The following is a 19,253-nucleotide window of genomic DNA, read 5'->3' on the forward strand; positions in this document are numbered from 1 at the left end:
GAGGGATTTGAGCCCCCAAAAGCCGGACATGTCCGGGAAAATCCGGACGTATGGTAACCCTATCTATGCTAGAACAGAATTCTTAGTTTTCATGTGCTCATTTGAGAACTGCTGAATCCAGGATGCTGTCAACTTGCAATCTCGTCAATTTAAAAATTTGAATTAAGTAGTTGTTTATGTGTTAACTGACTCCAAATCCACTTGTCAGTTCTGATTTTATTTTTAATTGTGCTTTGTATTTTACAAAAATGCTGCTCTCTCTCCTGTTGCTTGGCGAAAGACCCATGCAAATGAGAAACTGAGCATGGTCCTAATCTTGCAAATACTTGAGGTATGGCTTTACTTCAGAGTTAACTTGGGTTATTGGCACCTGGGTTAGCCTACCTTGGGTGTGAATGGTGACTGTGCACTGGTGCTGTACTCACTCTAAATTTGTTAAAGTAGTGGGTATTACTGCCTCTCTGCATAGGTAATCTGCCTTCCCAAGAGGCAGTAGCTAGTGCTGTTTGCACTTGGAGTTACGTCAGCATAGCTACATTTCTCAGGGATGTACGTTTTTTGCACCACTGAGAGATGTAGCTGTGCTGATGTAGGTTCCCAGTGTAGACCAGTCCTGAGTTAACTCTTCAGTAAAAACAAGTTTTTAAACTCATGCATAACTTTATTAATTTGAGTAATACCATTAACTTTAATGGGGCTAATAATTTTAATTAAACTACACAGATGTTAAGTGTTTGCACAATTAAAGCCAATAGAGGGAGACAGTGAAGAGGACTTTACAGAAAGCACTGTCTGATGCAGAAAGTAAAACTAGAAATAATGTTTTTTTCCCACTATTAATCTGTTATAATAATCTTGGGATAGAGGCTTTGATAAAACCTGCAGAGGGGGGATTTATGATTAGGAAATCTCCTCACAGATATTGTTCGCCTCATCCTACTTGGGCAAGGTTTGTTTTTTTTCCTGCCCAGAAAAAAGTCATCCAGAAATCTGGTGGACCCTAGTAGCTGCTAAGGTACTTGGGGGATACTCAAAATTAAGATCCCAAGAGCTATGAATAACTCTTATGTATATTCTGCTGGGCTAGAAGGGGAACAGTGTATCCTACACCAGCCAGCCCCCTGGTGCTCCAATCTGCCCCCAACTTCTCCCCTCAACTCCTTGTGCAGCCTGTGGATCAGCCAGAGAGTCCTCTGTGTGTGCACTGGGGTTGAGAGGGAGTGGGGGAAGAGGCAGCTGAGCTCCAGTTCCACATACTGAGAGATCTGTGCATGGAGGATCCCCATGTAAATCTCAGGGTGGTGATCTGATCTGGACCTTTAAGTGTGACTGGTAAGGACTGCAGGTAGAAAGTTTCAGAGAGAAATGTGACTTTATTTTGAGCTGATAACAGAGCATGTTAAAAGAAATTATTTTTCATCAACTCCTTGCTTGGCAGCTGCTTCCCAGTTGGCTGTGAAGGAAAACAGCTAAACTGCTGTGGGGAAATGTTTCTGTTCTTCACAGTACATAATTGGTGGTTGGTACCTGTGACTGATGCTCTGCAAATAGGGGAGTGATGTGTGTTTTTTAGGACAGTTCTTCCTCTGTTCCCATGCTTTTTCAGTAGTCAGGAACTTGAATCCAAGTGGTGGTAGAGAGTGTTGCAGAATCTTCAAGGGGTACAGACAACTTGAAAATCATATTTATTAGAAAATGTTATATGTAGAAGTAATCACTAAGATTACAATTGAAAGATTGCAGTAATTTTTCTAATTTTCATTGTGTTTACTTTGAGGATTTGACAATACTTTGTGCATAGTAAGTTTCATTGATTTTTTTTTTTTTTTTTGGTCAGTTGCTCTTTTTGTTTTTACCTATAAGTCAGGGGTCTCAAACTCAAATGACCACGAGGGCCACATGAGGGCTAGTTCATTGGCCCGAGGGCCGCATCACTGACACACACCCCCTCGCTGCCCCCGGCCCTGCCCCCACTCCACCCCTTCCATGAGGCCCCACTTCTTCCCACCCCTTCCCTTCCCTCATTCCAACCCCTTCCCCAAAGTCCCCACCCCAACTCTGCCCCCTCCCTGCCTCCATAGGGGGCATGAGGGGTGTGGCGGGGGCTCAGTGCAGGGGGTCGGGGTGCAGGCAGGGGGCTCAGGGTGCAGAAGGGGTGTGGGATGCAGCAGGGGGCTCAGGGCAGGGGGTTGGGATGTGTTGTGCAGCAGGGGGCTCAGGGCAGGGAGTTGGTGTGCAGGAGGGGTGTGGGATGTGGCAGGAAATAGCCCTGCAGGCCGTGTGTTTGAGACCCCTGATAGCTCTGTTATAAGGTATGCATTCCTGTGAGGGGAGGGAACTTCAGTGCTTTTCCTCAGGGCCTTTAAGAGGGCATGTTTGATGTTATTTTTGCTGAGAAGACCATTATATGCAACAGCAGGGAAGCAGAAAAAACTATTATAAAACTTATTTAAAATGGAATTAAAAAAACAAAGTAGGACACAATATTTAAGGAGTTCTTCACTGGTAAATGTGAAGTTAGTCATCTTTAAAAATAAATAAAATTCACAATGCTTCAGGAGCCTCATCCAGTACCCACTAAAATCAAAGGGAGTCTGCCCACTGACTTCAGTGGATATTTAATCAGGCTCTGTGTTCCATGCCCTGGGGTAGAGTGATGAGAGCACATTTGATTTCTTCTCTGAATACTTTTATTTTTTTTCTTATAAAACATTGGCAAACTGTAAATTTATTGAAGCAGACTTGACATATATTTTGAAAATGTAATGCATTACATGGCCCTGGTTCTAGACTGTTCTTGGAGTTTGGAGTTCTGTATATTATTGTCTTGCAATACCTGCAAAAAATTGCAGCATGCAATATATGAGTTTCAGAATGTCATATCATCTGCTGAAAAAAGTCTTCTGAAAATGTTTATGAAATATAGCTGAAGAGATTGCTCTTTGTGCTTCCTATTCTTAGTGTCCCTTTGTGAACCTTTTAAAATATATATTTCTGCCTTACGGCTTTCTGCAAAATTGTCTAACACTGTACAAAAAAACAAAATAGAATTAATGGTGTGGGGGTGGGGGGAAGAGGGAGTATGGAGGGAGTGTAGTGACTTCATCATTAAAATTACATCTAGATTTCCATTATAAGCCCAATTTCCCATCCTTCCCCTCCTAACTGTTGATTGGAGAAAGTGATTTTTTTCTGAGAATTTTTGTGGTTAACAAATTTCTATATGAAGAAGTGGGAACATTGCTTTGTACTAAATGCATTGTACAATTAATATTGACAACCAGGGGGAAGGAATGCAAGTTCAAAATAGGGAAAGAACAGGTTAAAGAATATTTCTATGTTAGATCTATTCAAGTCAGCAGGGCCTGATGAGACCCATAATAAGAGGAACAAAAAGTGCCACCATTGCTAAACAACAAAGTTTAAAAATAAAGGCATCCTTTAAAAATTGGAAGTTAAACCTTAGTAAGGAAAATAGAAAGGAGCATAAGCTCTGGCAAGTCAAGTGCAAGAGTATAATTAGGCAGGCCAAAAAAGAATTTGAAGAGCAACTAGCCAAAAGCTCAAATGAACAGCAAATAATTTAAGTACAGCAGAAGTAGAAAGCCTGTCAAAGAATCAGTGGGGCCACTGGATGATCAAGGTGCTAAACGAGCACTCGAGGAAGATAAGGCCACTGTGGAGAAGCTAAATGAATTCTTTGCATCAGTTTTCACTGTAGAAGATGTGAGGGAAATTCCCACACCTGAGCCATTCTTTTTAGATGATAAATCTGAGGAACTGTCCCAGATCGAGAGGTCATTAGTAAGGCTACGTGTTAGTCATGGGTATTTTTAGGAAAAGTAATGGACAGGTCATGGGCAGTAAACAAAAATTCACAGACTGTGACCTGTCCATGACTTGTACTATATACCCCTGACGAAATCTTGGGGAGGGGGGCGGCCTGGGGGTACCGCAGGTGCTTGGGGGGGCGGCCCGGGAGGGTGCTGCGGGGGCAGGCAGTGGTGCACAGCCCAGGACCCTGCTGGTGCTGCGGGGAGGGGTATTCTGTGGAAACGGCGACATCCCTCAGCACCTAGGCGGAGGTGGAGGCGCGGCCACGCAGCTCTAAGCGCTGCCTCCCTTCCCCCCCCCGCCTCCCCGAGTGCTGGCTTCACAGCTCCCACTGGCTGGTTGGCAGTGCCTATAGGCGAAGGCAGCGCGCAGAGCCCCCCCGCCACACCTCCCCCTAGGAGCTGAAGGATGTCGCTGCTTTCGGGGAGCTCCCCCCAAGGTAAGTGGTATCCAGAGCTCTCACCTCCTCCCGTGCCCCAGCCCTTAGCCCCCGACCCAAACGTCTGCTGCTTGAGGGGAGGGCGTGGGGGGACACTTGCGGGGCGGTGACCTGAGACTGCCCCAGCACTGGCTGCTGTGGCTGGCCTGAGGGCTGCCCGAACTGCTCAGGTGGCATGCCCTTGACCGTATTCATATAAAATTTCACAAGCATTAACGTTTGTGGGGTCTTTTTGTTTTGTTTTGGGGTGTTTTTTTTTTTACAAATATATTCAATGGTCTGTCTAGTCTTGAACAGCACTTAGCATTCTTAGCTATCACAACTCTTATGTTTTTAGGGAAATTTAATTTTCTGTAATACACATCGAGTAGCTTTGTTTGTTCCGTGACTGAAATAACTCTTACTTTATAGTAGCAATTAAAAGTAGGTGTTCACATAATTTAAAAAATATTTTTTTAGCCGCTGAGACTGAATTAATTTCTGGAGGATCTGATAAACAGCTCATTGTATGGGAAACACAGAATAAGCAGGTAAGCAGAAATATTCCTGTTGTCTTTTTGAACTATCACTTCATCAATTTTTATTTTCAAACATAGTACCCATGAAATATTTAGTAAATTAAATTACTTCTGTCTGCATTTCTGAACTCTTTATCATGCCTTTTTATCTGACCTAGATTATTGCAACTCTTATATGCCTCTTCCAAGTTTCTCTCTGAACTTTTGCATCAGCATAATGTTGCTATCCTCTGCCACATGATTACATTTAATCCTATTTCTAAATATCTCTGCTGCAATTCTTTTAGTGATTCATTTACAAAAAATCCATAGACTTGTTTCAAAGACTTTTATCTCTCCCTGCTCCAAGCTTCATTTTCTAACATCATGTAGTATACTTCTTTCCCATAATCTCATCACTCTTAGTCTGAGACCCATTTTTCTATAGTTCTGTGTGCCTGGCACAGCATTCCTGTATCTTTCTTCACTCTTCTCTAGTTGGATCTGGTGAATCCACAACTGGAATACAGCATTTATTTATAGGGACCTTTATTACCAGAAGAATAGACAAATTGTGAGGAGTGTTGAAAAGATGGTTTGAAGGCTGCAAGGGTTTAACCCTTCTTGAATAAGAAGTTATACCTAATACAGTCCTGAAGTGCATTATGGAAATTCAAAAATTCTATTTTAGTCAGAACCAGTCTTCCACTTGGTTGAAAAAAGAGGATTTGAAAAAAGAAATTTGCACCCAATATGAGGAGGGCTATGATCAAAATGTAGCATGTATTTTGCACAAGAGAGTACAAAGAGGCACCAAATTTACAAAAGCAACTGAAGGAAGATTTTGAAGGAGTTTGACAGATTGCAGGCTGACAGATCGTAGACTTTTCCATTCTCAGTGGAAGTCTCAATTTAGCTAATTTAACCAAAACCTGAAACTAGAACCTTAGAAGGATGAAATACGGTAATAATAATAATAATCCAAAAAGACGGAGATGCTATAGAACCTTTCTCCTACTTAAATAACACGACTGATCACAAATATAAATGTAAATGGTTGAGCTCAGTACATGAAGAAGAGGCTGAAATGTGACTGATGGCCCTTAAGCCAGAGTGTGTTCTTGATCTTCTAGCACTTAGAGATTTCTATCCCAAAGCCCATGTGTCAAGGAGGTTGTCAGAGTTGTTTGCATCACAGTGGTGGAAAACCGTGGAACTAAGTTATAGAAGGTGTAATAATTGAATTCAGAACTTAGTCAATTTTCAAAAGACCTACACTATGTTTAGCCAGACCACTGTCAATCAAGCACTTTTAATATATTTGAATTGGTTTTCATGAAACTGTGTAATAGGCTAGATTAAGATAAGGTGCCAGGTGTTTCTGTGGGTGGATAACAAATGCTAGGCCTAACTAGTTACAGGATTAAAAGCTTTTCTTTTCAGTCTGTGGGTATCATGTGATTATGAAATGTATCAGTCACAGTATGTTTTGTGTTTAATTTAATAAATTCTTTACAGCTTTAAAAATTTTTTTGCGGGGGCGGAAACAGTTTGAGTTGCAGAAAATTGCAGCAAGCCTGTATTAAGAAGTTGTTGGACACTAAATACACACCCAGGGCAAGTCTACACTGCAGTGCTATATCAACGCAGCTGCACTGATGCAGTGCATCTGGTGAAGATGCACTATGCTTACGGGAGAGTGCTCTCCCGTTAGCATAATTACTCCACCTCAGCGAGAAGCGGAAGCTGTGTTGGTGGGAGAGTATCTCCCGCCAACATAACGCCAGTGTGGACAGTGCGAAACTTGTGTTGCTTGGGTGTGTGTGTGTGGGGAAGCTTTTTCACACCCTTGAGTGACGTAAGTTAGATTGACTTAAGTGGTAGTATAGATCTGCCCTCAGCTATACTCATTGTTCCAAGTCTTCTTCTGTAATGTACTCCACATTCTTATGAGCCTTTTGGAAAGAAACTTCCTTGATAAGTTCTGCAGTTATCATTGAATAGTTTTTTCTAATGACCTCATTATGATCAGGGCTCCGTGCATGTCACAGAGGTCGCGGAAGTCAGATTCCATGACTTTGAGACCTCTGACACTTCTCAGGGGTCAGTGTAGGTGAGCCCAGACCTCCTCCCCAAGATTTAGTCACAGGTATTTTTAGTAAAAGTCATGAACAGGTCACGGGCCATGAATTTTTGTTTATTGCCCATGACCTGTCCATGACTTTTACTAAAAATACCTGAGACTAAATTGTAGCCTTAATTATGACATCTATAATCTGGCAAGGTTCTCCTTTTAAGAAATACATGAACATATACTGTAATCAAGTTACTTCTGTCATTTTTTTCAAGGCTGAATGTACTTACCTCGGCAAGCTAGCCCACATAAGTTGTTAGTTTTCATATTTAACCATTACAGCCCTCTTCTAAACCTTTCCAAGAATTTAAATGTCTACATGCCTGAAAGTTTCATGTTTTCTGTTAAGTGTTTTATCTTTATTCTTTGTTTAATCTTATGTAACTTTCTGTCACGTTCAGCTTGTGAAATGCATTCATCTTGAAGGCCACACAGAAGCTGTTTGTGCTGTGGATGCTGTTTACCAGACAGATGAGTCAAAAACAGAATTAAATCTACTAATAGCTTCTGCCGCTTCTGACTCTACTGTCAGAATCTGGTTCAAACGAGGTTCAGAAGGTAACTTTCCTTACTGTTAATACTGTAGACACAACGGGATGGCTTAAAGACCAACACTAAAAATGGATGAATGTATACATGTTAAAGTACCTCTATTACACTAAAGTCTCCGAAGAATCTCTGCTAAAGACAGGGTGTAAGCTGGATTCTGTTTCTTCAGAGCAGTCATTCAGTCAGACCTCTACAAATTCATTGAAAGCCAGCCACTGGTGTAACTGAAGATCTTATTTGCCCTGCAGAACCATTGGCATTGATATAAAATAGAACTCACCCTGGGTCCAGGCTGAATTTGCAAGGATGGCAGTTAGAAAAAACACCTCTCTCATATCCGAGAGTGTGAAATGTTTGGTATCCCCTTTTCCTTGGAGTATGAAGGCACACTAATAATTCTGGCAGCATGCAGGGGCTAGGACTGCACCTTTTTTGGAGTTCTCCAGTGTTCTTTGCCTTTGAACCTGTAAATGTGCGGGACTCACCCCTGCGGCGCCTCCTGCTGGTAGTCTCAGGGAATTAGCTCTTTCCAGCACAGAGCGCCCTCTGCAGGCCAGTGTCCCACTGTCCGCTGGCCCCCGTGTCCCACCCAGACCCTGGTGCCCTTTTAGCTGGGGTGCTGTCCCTCCAGGCAATACCCCACAGATCTGGGTCTCCCCTCCCTAGGAAACCCCCACCCTCTATCCTCACCTTGCCTCAGCCTATGGGCTACTGCCAGTCACCATCTAGCCCCCTTTCACTGGGGCTAACTGCAGTCTGTATAAGCCAGTCATCATAGGCAAGGGAGGTTTTGACCTGCTGCCTTTCCCTGCAACCCAGTACCTCTAGGGGCCTTGGACCAGGTCCTGCAGCCTGGGGAGTTGCCAGCCTGGAGCTCCTCTGGCTCTCCCCAGCCCTGCTTCACTTCCAGGACCCTTTCTGCAGGCAGCCGGGCCCTGCTCTCTCCCAGCCTGGAGAGAGAGCCTTCTCTTGGGCCTCGGGCTCACAGCCTTTTTATACAGGCCAGCTGCGGCCCAATCAGCCCAGCTTAGCAGCTCTCAGCCACAACCTTCTCCCAGGGCTGACTTTAACCCTTTTTCCACTGGAGTGGGGGAGCCACCCTGCTACAGAGCCCATGCAGGGGGCAGACCGAGGGTCTCTGCTTGTGGCAGGGCTTTGGGGATTCTTTTCAAGCCTCAAAAGAAAAATGAGGTAAAAGCAATTTTCGACTTGAAACAAAACAAGCAACCCTCCATCGCCTCAAAACAAACGAACAAACAAAAACCAGAGATTCCTAGGCTCCTTTTAACCAGGGATTCTAGGAGCCATCTCTTCATGAACTGCTTCTTCTCAACGGGGGAAATCTTGTACCTAGGCAATGCCCGAGGGGAGCAAGAAGCACCTTTCTGCTTCTCCATACTGCAGCTGGGGCCACATGGACCAAAAGGCCTCAGGTGCAGGATCTCCTTGGACACAGCAGAGAATGACCAGGAGGCACAGGGAAAGCTAGGTGTTTGTTCTGTCCTCCCGAGCCTTCAGAAGGAGGAAGGTAGCATTCTGGGCCAGCTTGAAGACAAGGTCTGCATTGAGCTGCTTGATTGGTTGGTTGCCCTCTCCTCTGCATTGGGAATGATGGTTGCTTACCTTAGGATGAGTAGCCCGATTTTACAGACAGCGTAGCAGGCTAGTGTAGCTAAACGTGTGAGATTTTGGTTTTCCATATTAGAGCTCTATGTTCTATTCCCAGCTTATGTAACCTTTCAGTGACACCTTGCTTAATAATAATGATTGTAAAGGTTTCAGAGTAGCAGCCGTGTTAGTCTGTATCCGCAAAAAGAAGAACAGGAGTACTTGTGGCACCTTAGAGCCTAACAAATTTATTAGTCTCTAAGGTGCCACAAGTACTCCTGTTCTTCTTTTTGCGGAATGCTCTAATAAATTTGTTAGTCTCTAAGGTGCCACAAGTACTCCTGTTCTTCTTTTAATGATTGTAATGGGTACAGAATTGTTAGCACCAATCGGTAGAAGAGTGAGTCTAGAACTTGTAATTTCCTGGTTCCCGGTTGTGGGTTTTTGTTTTGTTTTGTTTTATTATGTAGATCCTAGAGGTCCCAGTCAGAGATCAGGGCCCCATTGTAATAAGCACTGTGTGCATACAGAATAAAAAGTCAGTCTCTGCCCTAAGAACTTAGTCTTAATAGACAAGCTAATCAAATAATAATAGACAACATACAAGCAAAATGTTGAGGTACAAAACTTGATGTTTATTTGGTAGTTGTTTCTAGTTCTCTCAAACTAGTCACCACCTCCATGCCCCGTGTACATCCGCCCCAGGCAACCTACACCACTATTTCTCATCCAAAGAGATCTCCCTTTAACCTGACCACCTCAGAGAGATAACTTCTTTCCTAGATCAAATGAGCAGGGAACTGCCTGAGCAGAACTACCCACCCCAGAAAACAAATCCCAGATCTTCCTGTGCAAACATTCTAAATTCTCTACATGTCTCTTCCCCCGCATTGCCACACTCTAGCAGCAGCAGGGCTGAGCATCTCATTCCTAATCCTGCCCGAGATATGGGGGAACTCTTCCCTTAGGTGTTGCCTTTAGTTCAGGGTGCTGAGCCATTCGGACCACTGCTGGGTCTGTAGGGTGGTTGGGGGAAAGTGTGGCTTATCTCTCTCTCCCTTCTGCCACTGCAGCTGCTCTGGTAGAAGACAGGCTGAGTTTCTGCCCCAGTGCAGTGAATGCCTGCTGCAGTAATGGGGCCCATCCAGAGAGGGATTTAGAACATGCAATGCTATTGTCATGCTGCCAAAATTAAACTGTACAATATAAGATGCTCTGGGAAATAACTTTTAATAGCTTATAACTCAGATCTCAATGGATTTTACTGGGGCCAGCAAAAGGCGTCTCCCTGATTCCATGGAGGTCCCTTGCCAAAATCAAATGTTTTCTCCAACCAGTGGAGGTGGTAACTTCTCAGTGGGGTGCATGATTTTTTTTGTAATGGAAAGTGTTAAGCAACCAAAACATAAGGGTGCTGCCCTCTCCCCCTACAGCGTTAATTTGGTAGAGTGAGTTCAGCATTCTTTACTCTCAATTTTCAGCTACCTGCCTTCAGACCTTGGAATTTGGAAATGGATTTGTTATGGATGTCTCCTTATCCTTCTTGCCTGGCAGTGATGGTAAGTGCAGCTACATGTGCTGAATGCTTAGTCCAGGAGAAATGACACATTTTTAAAAACAATGGTTGATGTGCCTTGAAAAACAGTGTTTTCATTTAGCTAATTTTGGACACACATAGTATATGAATAATCATATCTAAATTGACAAGAAACCACCCCAAGCTTCACATCTGAATAGATTTAATTTGGAGGTTAGTAGTTAGAACAAAGTTGCTTAGTTGTAGTGCTTCCAAAACAGTCTTGATAGAGCATGTATTATATGTCAATTTAGTTGCATTGTGAGGCAGACATCAGTTATAGAGTCATAAAGTTAAGTCAAGATATAAGCACCCCAGCAATGGTGGGATGGAGGTAAGCTCCTTTGGAAGGGAGGAACCATACTTGCAGCACCCTAAAGCAATTGTATAAATTTCATAGATTTTTTTTAAAGACCAAATTGACCATTTAAATCATTTAACCTCCTGCATAACACAGACCATAGAACTTCACCTGATACTTCGTGTCAAGTTCTATTATTATTACTAACAATTATCTGATATTTACGTTATAGTAGTATAGTATAGTCCTGGAAGTCCCATTGTGCTAGGCACTGTATACAGAGTCTGAGGCAGTCTTGGCCTCAAAGTTTACAGTCTAAGTAGACAAGACAGAAAAAGAATGTGTGGCAGAGATATAACACGAACAGTGACCAGTGTGATGGTCTGCAAATATCGTGAATTCATGAATTTTTTGGGAGGTAGATTTTGTTGGGATTAGCTAAACAGATGCCGGAAGGGATAAGGGACGTTACAGGGAGTGGGGTAAGGCAATCAGAAAGGAAGATGAGGAGGGCAAAGGGATAACGTAAGGGAGAAGTGGGACAAGAGCAGGGCTATATGAGTGTGGGGTGTAGTGAGATGAAGAGGGCGGGAGGGAATTGAATTAAACTGCCAAATTAATGCAAAGGAGAGAGTGTCCAAATTAAAAATTGTAGGAAGCAGGTGTAGGAAGCAGTACTGACAACATCATCAGTGTCTGATGGTCCCTGCTGCAGCTGCTTGGCTCTGCCTCTGCTGGCTGAGTCTCTTGGTGGGTCCTTTCATGCGTTTGTCCATCCCAAGATCATATGAATTGGGGGAGGGAGGAGGCTGAATGGAGCCTAGTGTCTGTGGAGTAGGTTGTTCCCTGTGCATAGTTGTATGCCCAGTGATACTGGGGGTGGAATATGTTATGAGCAGGACATGGGTGGTCTGGCCTAGCAAGTAGAACCAGGAATCAGGCTTAGAGGTTGGAGACAGGAGTCATGTCAAGGGTCAGAACTGAAGTCAGGAGACAAGCCAGGGGTCAGTCTCAGAGGCAGGAGTCAGTCAAGCCAGGAATCAGAGCCAGAGTTGGGAGTCAGGAGTCGGAGCTAGCCGAGATGCAGGTCTATTGCTATGGCTGGCAGGGATCTGTTTTGTTACAGAGACGCTTCCTGGAACTCCTCCTGGGGCTGAAATATAGTGCCTGGTCTAGCCATGAGGGAAACTGTCAGCCTGGCCTTCCGAGGTGGTAATTCCTGTGGTATTTATCCCCACAGGATTTGTGTGGTAATGCATAGCACCCTACTGTAGCTGCTGGGTAACAGCGTGGAGGCATTGGTCATACCACAGACCTGGGTTCCAGTCCTATCCCTGCACAACCTCACATAGCACCCCCTTCAGGAGTGCCCATATGGCATTGCCGGACCAGGGTGCTTTTATGAAAGGTCAGGTGGTTCCCAGGACCATTCTTCAGGACCATAGTCTTTCCAGTCGATGAGATACCATAGTTTGCCCCAGTTTATCTTGGTGTCAAGCACTTCATGGACTACATACTCTTTGTAGTCCGGGACATGTACTTGTGAAAGAGGAGGTTGGGTTTAGTGGAGAATGGATCTCCATGTATGGTTTCAGGAGCGACATATGGAAGACAGGGTGTAACTCGAGGGATCTAGACAGGCAGAGTTTGAAGGTAACTGTGTTGATTTGTTAACTGATTTGGTATGGCCTGAGGAACTGGTTGTCTAGTTTGCAGGATGGCCTGTTTGTGCAGAGTTGTTCTGTGGAAAGCTGCACCTCTTGGCATACTGAAAAAGTTGGCCATTGACAGTCTGATATCACTATAGGCTTTCTTTGCTTCCTCAAGGTAGCCTCTTACCACTTCTTGGACCTGGTGAATCTGTTGAATCCAGTCAGTGACTGCTGGGTTTGGGGAACCACTCAAACCACTGAGCTATCCCAGGTATACACCTCTACTGAAAGAGCAAATTTCAGAGATCCAGTACTTCTGATTCTGCATACTCAAGTGTAAAAGCATCCCCATAAAAAGTCTGAGCTCAAAAGTCAGAGGAACAGCAAAGGGAGTATTAAGGGCCAGTGTCATCCTGCCCTGAATTGGTTCCAGGCTTGAAAACTCCACAGAAGCCTGATAAGACACCCGATGGTTCCTTAGAGCCATTGGTTCCTATTGGATCTATGGTTACAGTGGTGACTTAGGTTCATGGTGAACACTTGGAACACTGTCATTTAGTTACCCTCATGCAACACCAGATACGTTATCTTTGGTGATTTAGGGTAAAGGAAAGAAGTATAATGTGGTGAGTCTGGTTCCTGTTCCTTCTCCCCCTCCTCCAGAAAAGAAAAAGAAAAATGTAAGTCCAAACCATTTTCTTACTTACGCAGAACTCTCTGGAGGTAAGAGAACCTCCCCGTAGGACCCGCTACTCGTTCGCCATGGAAATGTGTCACAGTTTTGAGCTTTTTGCTTAACCAGGTTGTTGTTGTTGCCTTGGAAACTGCCTTAGGTTGACACTTATCTGGAATCAGGCTACCACTGGCCCGATACCTTTCCTTGTCATTGCCCTACCAGAAAATGGATCAGGGAACCTCTCATAACTAGCCATTCTCTTATAGTTTTTCACAAAGAAAGTGATCCTTCATACACTCCCAAATTTTCTCTCCAAAATGATAATGGAATTCCATCTTAACCAGTCCATAAACTTGCCAGTATTTTTTCCGAGGCCACACTGTCACTCAGGTGAAGTGAACTACACACATTGGATGCTAAGAGAGCATTAGCCTTTTGTTTGAATAGGACTAAGTAACATAGGAAATCATCTGAACTGCTTGTGGGGAAGAGAGGAAAGGGTAGGTACTCACATTCCAGCACCTAAGTGGTTTAGACTGTGTATTGAAAAGTTTTAACACACACACCTCTGTTCCTGTTCCAGAAGGGCTTACTTGACTAGGGCCAAAGTTACTTCTATGGTTTATCTTTGATGTAATCCGATATTAGAAATCTGCAGAGTTGCTACTTGGAGCTCAACTCATACTTTCACAAAACATTATTCCTTAGATCTGGCATTTAGATTGGTATGCACAATTTGGTAATCTGTATTTCAATCAATTTAACTGCATCTCCTCATCCCACCTTCCGAAAAGAAGAGTGCTGCTTGTCAGTATTCAAGAATTGGAATTTCCAAAGGCTACTTGAAGAAATAAAGGTTACTCAGCCATACAGGGTTTTCATTGAGGTGGATTCTGCACATTCACACTCCTCACCCACCTTTCCTTTTTTCCTCTGAGTCCTAATTTCAGCTTCAGACTCGAGGAGGTGGTGGTAGGAATTAAGGCAGTTGGCAAAACCTTCCCCCCGCCCATAGTCCCGCCCTTAGAATGGGAGTACAAAAGTGCCGCTAGTATGTTCAGCTGATCCAAGCTGTACCCCGGGCACAAAGTGAGAGAAAATAGACCGAGTTCATCTCGAAGAACTCCAATTACAGAGAATCACCTATATTTATTTTTTTTAAAGGAAATTTCAGGCCCTCAAGATTGTAGAGGAGAGCATGAAAACTTGAGTATTCCAGTTAAGGTGTGCATGTGTTCTATGCACCTGAGATTGGAAGATTTTTTCCTAGCCGTGTCCGTGGATCCATGTCTGTGCCCTGAACTGAGGGCACATGGGGCAGATGTCCACTTCTCCAGTTCCTTCCTGCTGCCTGTGGTCCTTGGAGCTCAACGCATACTTTCACAAAACATTATTCCTTAGATCTGGCATTTAGATTGGTATGCACAATTTGGTAATCTGTATTTCAATCAATTTAACTGTATCTCCTCATCTCACCTTCCGAAAAGAAGAGTGCTTCCTCAGTGTTCACAGCTTTAGCTGGAATTCCTGTTAAAAAAGTTTGATATTAATAGTTTTCAGTTTAGATAGTGTAGTTCTAGTAGTACAGGGGCCTGGAGAAAAACCTGACCTATCCCAGCATCCCCTATACAGGGTTGCCTAGTGTACCCAAGACCTCAGGATTCAAGATCTGCATGGCCTGCCTTCCTGGTCATTGACTTCCATGACACATCTCTCTATCTGCCTTCTAAGTATAATATCTGATGGTTCTTTTCTTGGCAAACTTGTCAAGCCTGTGACTTCAGACTTAGAAGATTCCTGATGGATCATTCCATGAGACCGCAGTCCAATCCTCACCCATCAGACTTCCCTATGCATTGCACAGAAGCATTAAGTATCCCTTCAAGCACCTGGTCTCAGGCTCAGGGACTGCTTAGGGTAGATAAAGACTCTTCCAAACACAGCAGACATTAGGTGGCAGGAGCAAACGCTCACAAAAAATGTGAAAAATCTCCCTCCAAGTCTTCAAGTACAGGACTTCTTCTTTGACACCCTCAAAGTTGGCTGAGACTCCACTCCTTGGTCCATGTAGGTCAGGAGTTCACAAAAGGCATGGTACCGGTTTCTTGACACTGAGAATCACAAATGTCACAAAGCCATCCACAGCCAAATGGATGGCACCATCCTCGATACTGGTGAGGAAAGAAGACAGTGGACATTTCCTACACGGACAGTACCTATGCTCAAAGAAAAGGAATGATCAGTAACGAAAACAGCTAATCTGTGCAGGCCCAGAATCAGTAATACTGTCAGATCTGGTCTAACCAAGGATGTCCCTGCACCTTCCCACTCTCACAAGTAGGACTACCTGACTTGGGATTGATGGTATCCTCCTCCAGGGGGATGACCCCATGAGCCCTTGCACTGGCCTTATTTGGATCCCTGGGATCTGTATGAGACATCCCAAATATGCGAGATCTCAGTGGGAATCAGGACAGGCTTCTTTACCTGGGGAAGAACCTCAGTCTGCCCAGGATCACTCTGAGGAAGAGGAGCAATCAGCACAGCCAGAACCACTCACTTCAGTAGGATTATCCTTGTTTTCACCAGATGAGGCAGTCACTCCTGCCTTGCCATTACCACATGATGACTATATGACCTCTTGAGAATTGGATGCACTCTCTAGATTCCCCTGGAGGAAAAACAGGGCACCCTTATAAGCTGCTGGAAATCCTCCAGAGTGCTGCTCCCAGTAATGTGGCACTGCCTGTTAATGAGGCCACTTTAGAACTGGCTGAGACAGTCTAGCATACTCCAGCCACTTGTGCCCCCATTCTGAAAAGAACGGAGAATAAATATTCTATATCATGGAAAGGGACAGGATATTTATTTTCACTCCTTGCTCCATAATCTTTTTAGTGGTGCAGGCTGTCGTTGAAAAGAACAAGCAACTACCAACCCAGATCTAAACCCACAGACGAGGCTAAATGTCTAGACCTTTTTGGGAGGAAGAACTTCACTTTGGCAAGTTTAACAGTTCCGGATAGCAAAGTACCAACCTTCAATATCAAAGTCTGAGTTTATTAATTACAGTAAGTTCTCTGAATTCACTAAAAACTGACTTGAGAATAAACTTCAGCTCCAAGCAATCGTTGATGACGGTAAATTTGCCTGCCTGATTGGCCCTTCAGGCTTTGTGTGTGCAGCAGATACAGCCTCCTGCTTGATGGCAATATCCATAGTTATGAGATGAGTTTCATGGCTCTAATCCTCTAGATTCTCAAGGAAGTCCAATTCACTGTGAGGATCTGGCTTTTGAGGGCAATGATCTATTTAGTGAGAGAACGAATGAATCGTTAAATACACATCAGATTCCAAGGCCATCTAGTCTGACCTCATATATCACACAGGTCTTGCCCATAACAGAACTTCCTCAAAATAATTTCTAGAGCATATATTTTAGAAGAACATCCAATCTTGGTTTAAAAATGGTCAGTGATGGAGAATTCACCTTGGTAAATTGTTCCAAAATGATTAATTACTCTCCATTAAAAATTTGTACCTTTATTTCCGGTCTGAACTTGTATAGCTTCAACTTCCAGCCATTGGATTGTGGTATGCCTTTCTCTGCTAGATTGAAGAGCCCATTATTGAATGTTTGTTCCCCATGTAGGTACTTTATAACGAAGTCACTCCTTAACCTTCTCTTTGTTAAGTTAAATAGATTGAGCTACTTGAGTTTATAAGGCATATTTTATAATCCTTTGATCATTCTTGTGGCTCTTCTTTGAACTCTCTCCAATTTTTCAATATTCTTTTTGAGTTGTGGACATCAGAACTGGACACAGTATTCCATTGGTGGTAGCACCAGTGCCAAATGCAGAGATAAAAAACTTCTCTACTCCTACTCTAGATTCCCTTGTTTATGCATTCCAGGATTGCATCGGCTCTTTTGGACAAGTGTCAGACTGGTATCTCATGTTCAGCTGATTATCCACAATGACCTCCAAATCTTCGAGAGTCACTGGTTCCCAGTATAGAGTCCCCCAACCTATAAGTATGACCCTGCATTCTTTGTTACTAAATGTATACATTTACCTTTAGTCATAGTAAAATGCATATTCTTTGCTTGTGCCTAGTTTGCCAAGTGATCCAGATCTCTCTTTATCAGTGATCTGTCCTCTTCATTATTTACCACTCTACCAATTTGTCATCTCATCTGCAAACTTTATCAGTGACTGTTTTATATTTTCATTCAGGACATTGATAAGTATTAATTAGTGTAGGGCCAAGAACTGATTATCCCTATTGGTCCATGCTGGAGAAGCACCCAATCAGTGACCATTCCCCATTAACAATTATGTTTTGAGACCTATCAGTTAGCCAGTTTTTAATCCATAATTATGTGTGTGTGTGTGCCATGTTAATTTTATATTCTAATTTAGTCAAGTGGTACCAAGTTAGACACCCTACAGAAGTCTATTACTGTAACTCTATTACCTTCATCAACCAAACAAACTTGTAATCTCATAAAAAAATATTAAGTTAGGTTGATAGGATCTATTTTCCATAAACCCATGTTCATTTGCATTAATTACATTACCTTCATTTAATACTTTATTAATAGAGTCCCATGTCAGCTGCTCCATTATCTTGCCCTTTTTCAAAACTGGCATAACATTTAGCTTTCAGTGCTCTAGGACTTACTGAAAATCAAAATTAATGGACCAGCAAGCTCCTCAGGCAGTTATCTGGACCTGCTGATTTAAAAATGTCTGACTCTGGTAGCTTCTGTTTAACATCCTCTAGAGATACTAGTGAAATGAAAAGAGTGTAATCACCATATGATGAGACTATACTGTCTGTTTTTCCTCCAACGTTGTTATTGCTCCTCCACAGGGTTCTGACTTTGCTTACTTGGTGGGAAAACAGGATAAGTGTGTGTGTGTGTGTGTGTGTGTGTGTAAAGGGTTACATTTGTCCCGTCCCTATCCACAAAAAGTTTGATCGGCCACCTCCTTACTAAGTTGGGTAGGCTGCCTGGATAAACACATACTTGGACCCAACAAGAATCCCAATTGCACATAAATGTCCTGGAACTGTTGGCAGTACAGAAAGTCTGCAAACAATTTCTACTGTTTATTCAGACCCTGGACGTACAAGTCATGTCAGACAACATGACAGCACTTTGTTATATCAGTGAATTGGGAGGAGTAAGGTCCACCCTTCTTTGTACAGAAGCTGTTAGTATTTGGAACTGGTGCATCTACCATCAAGTCACCATCTTGGCAGTGCTCTTTCCGAGAGCGTCTGACATTGCAGCAGACATTTCTCCAGATACCATAAGTGGGAACTACATAACTCAGTGGTACAGAGCATATTCAAACAGTGGGATTCCAATGGTGAGATCTCTTTGCATCCCCAAAAAAACAATAAATGCCCAGTCTAGTGCTCCAGTTTGTCTCTGGGACACATTTCTTGTACAGTGGTTAAAGTTGTTGATGTACACATTCCTATACCATCCCTCTCTTACCTCAAGTCTTGAGGAAAACAAGACAAAGTTGGTAATCCTACTTGCTCCTCAGTGGCTGAGGCAGTTCTGGTTAACCAGCATTTTCCAGATTCCCACTATTCTGGACTGCCTTCTCTCTCAAAAGGTCAGGATTGCCTATCAGCTTCTTGCAAGTGCATGGTGGAGGCTATTAACGTCTTTCACTCTCCAGTGGGCAGCCATTTGCTCTTTGCGCATCCTACTACAGCATGGTTTTTCAAGGCACTTGTCAGAACCCTTTTTCTTGTATTGAAACCTACCCTGATAGGTAATCTCAATCTAGTCCTGTCAGCATTTATGAAAGCTCCATTTGAACCTTTATTCTCATGTTCCTTTGTTCATCTATCTGTGAAGGTTGCCTTTCTAGTTGCAAGAACCTCAGCCAGAAAGGCAGCTAAGCTGGAGGCCCTATATGGCATACCTGACCTACAAGGTTTTTCATAAGGGCAGGGTTTCC

At 43.3% G+C, this 19,253-nt stretch overlaps 1 protein-coding gene across 2 annotated transcripts in view; it reads left to right on the forward strand.

Annotated features, from left to right (window-relative positions):
• The window catches only part of ELP2 (elongator acetyltransferase complex subunit 2), a gene marked incomplete in the record, with an annotated part of 113,662 nt that overhangs the window by 5,771 nt on the left and 88,638 nt on the right, over nt 1-19,253 (forward strand). For both annotated transcript variants that reach the window (XM_034761460.1, XM_034761462.1), the window contains 3 exon segments: nt 4,735-4,803; nt 7,306-7,462; nt 10,543-10,620. In XM_034761460.1, the coding sequence (XP_034617351.1) occupies nt 4,735-4,803; nt 7,306-7,462; nt 10,543-10,620 (304 nt within the window).

Source organism: Trachemys scripta, chromosome 2 (assembly GCF_013100865.1).
Source record: "Trachemys scripta elegans isolate TJP31775 chromosome 2, CAS_Tse_1.0, whole genome shotgun sequence".
Taxonomy (NCBI): Eukaryota; Metazoa; Chordata; order Testudines; family Emydidae; genus Trachemys; species Trachemys scripta.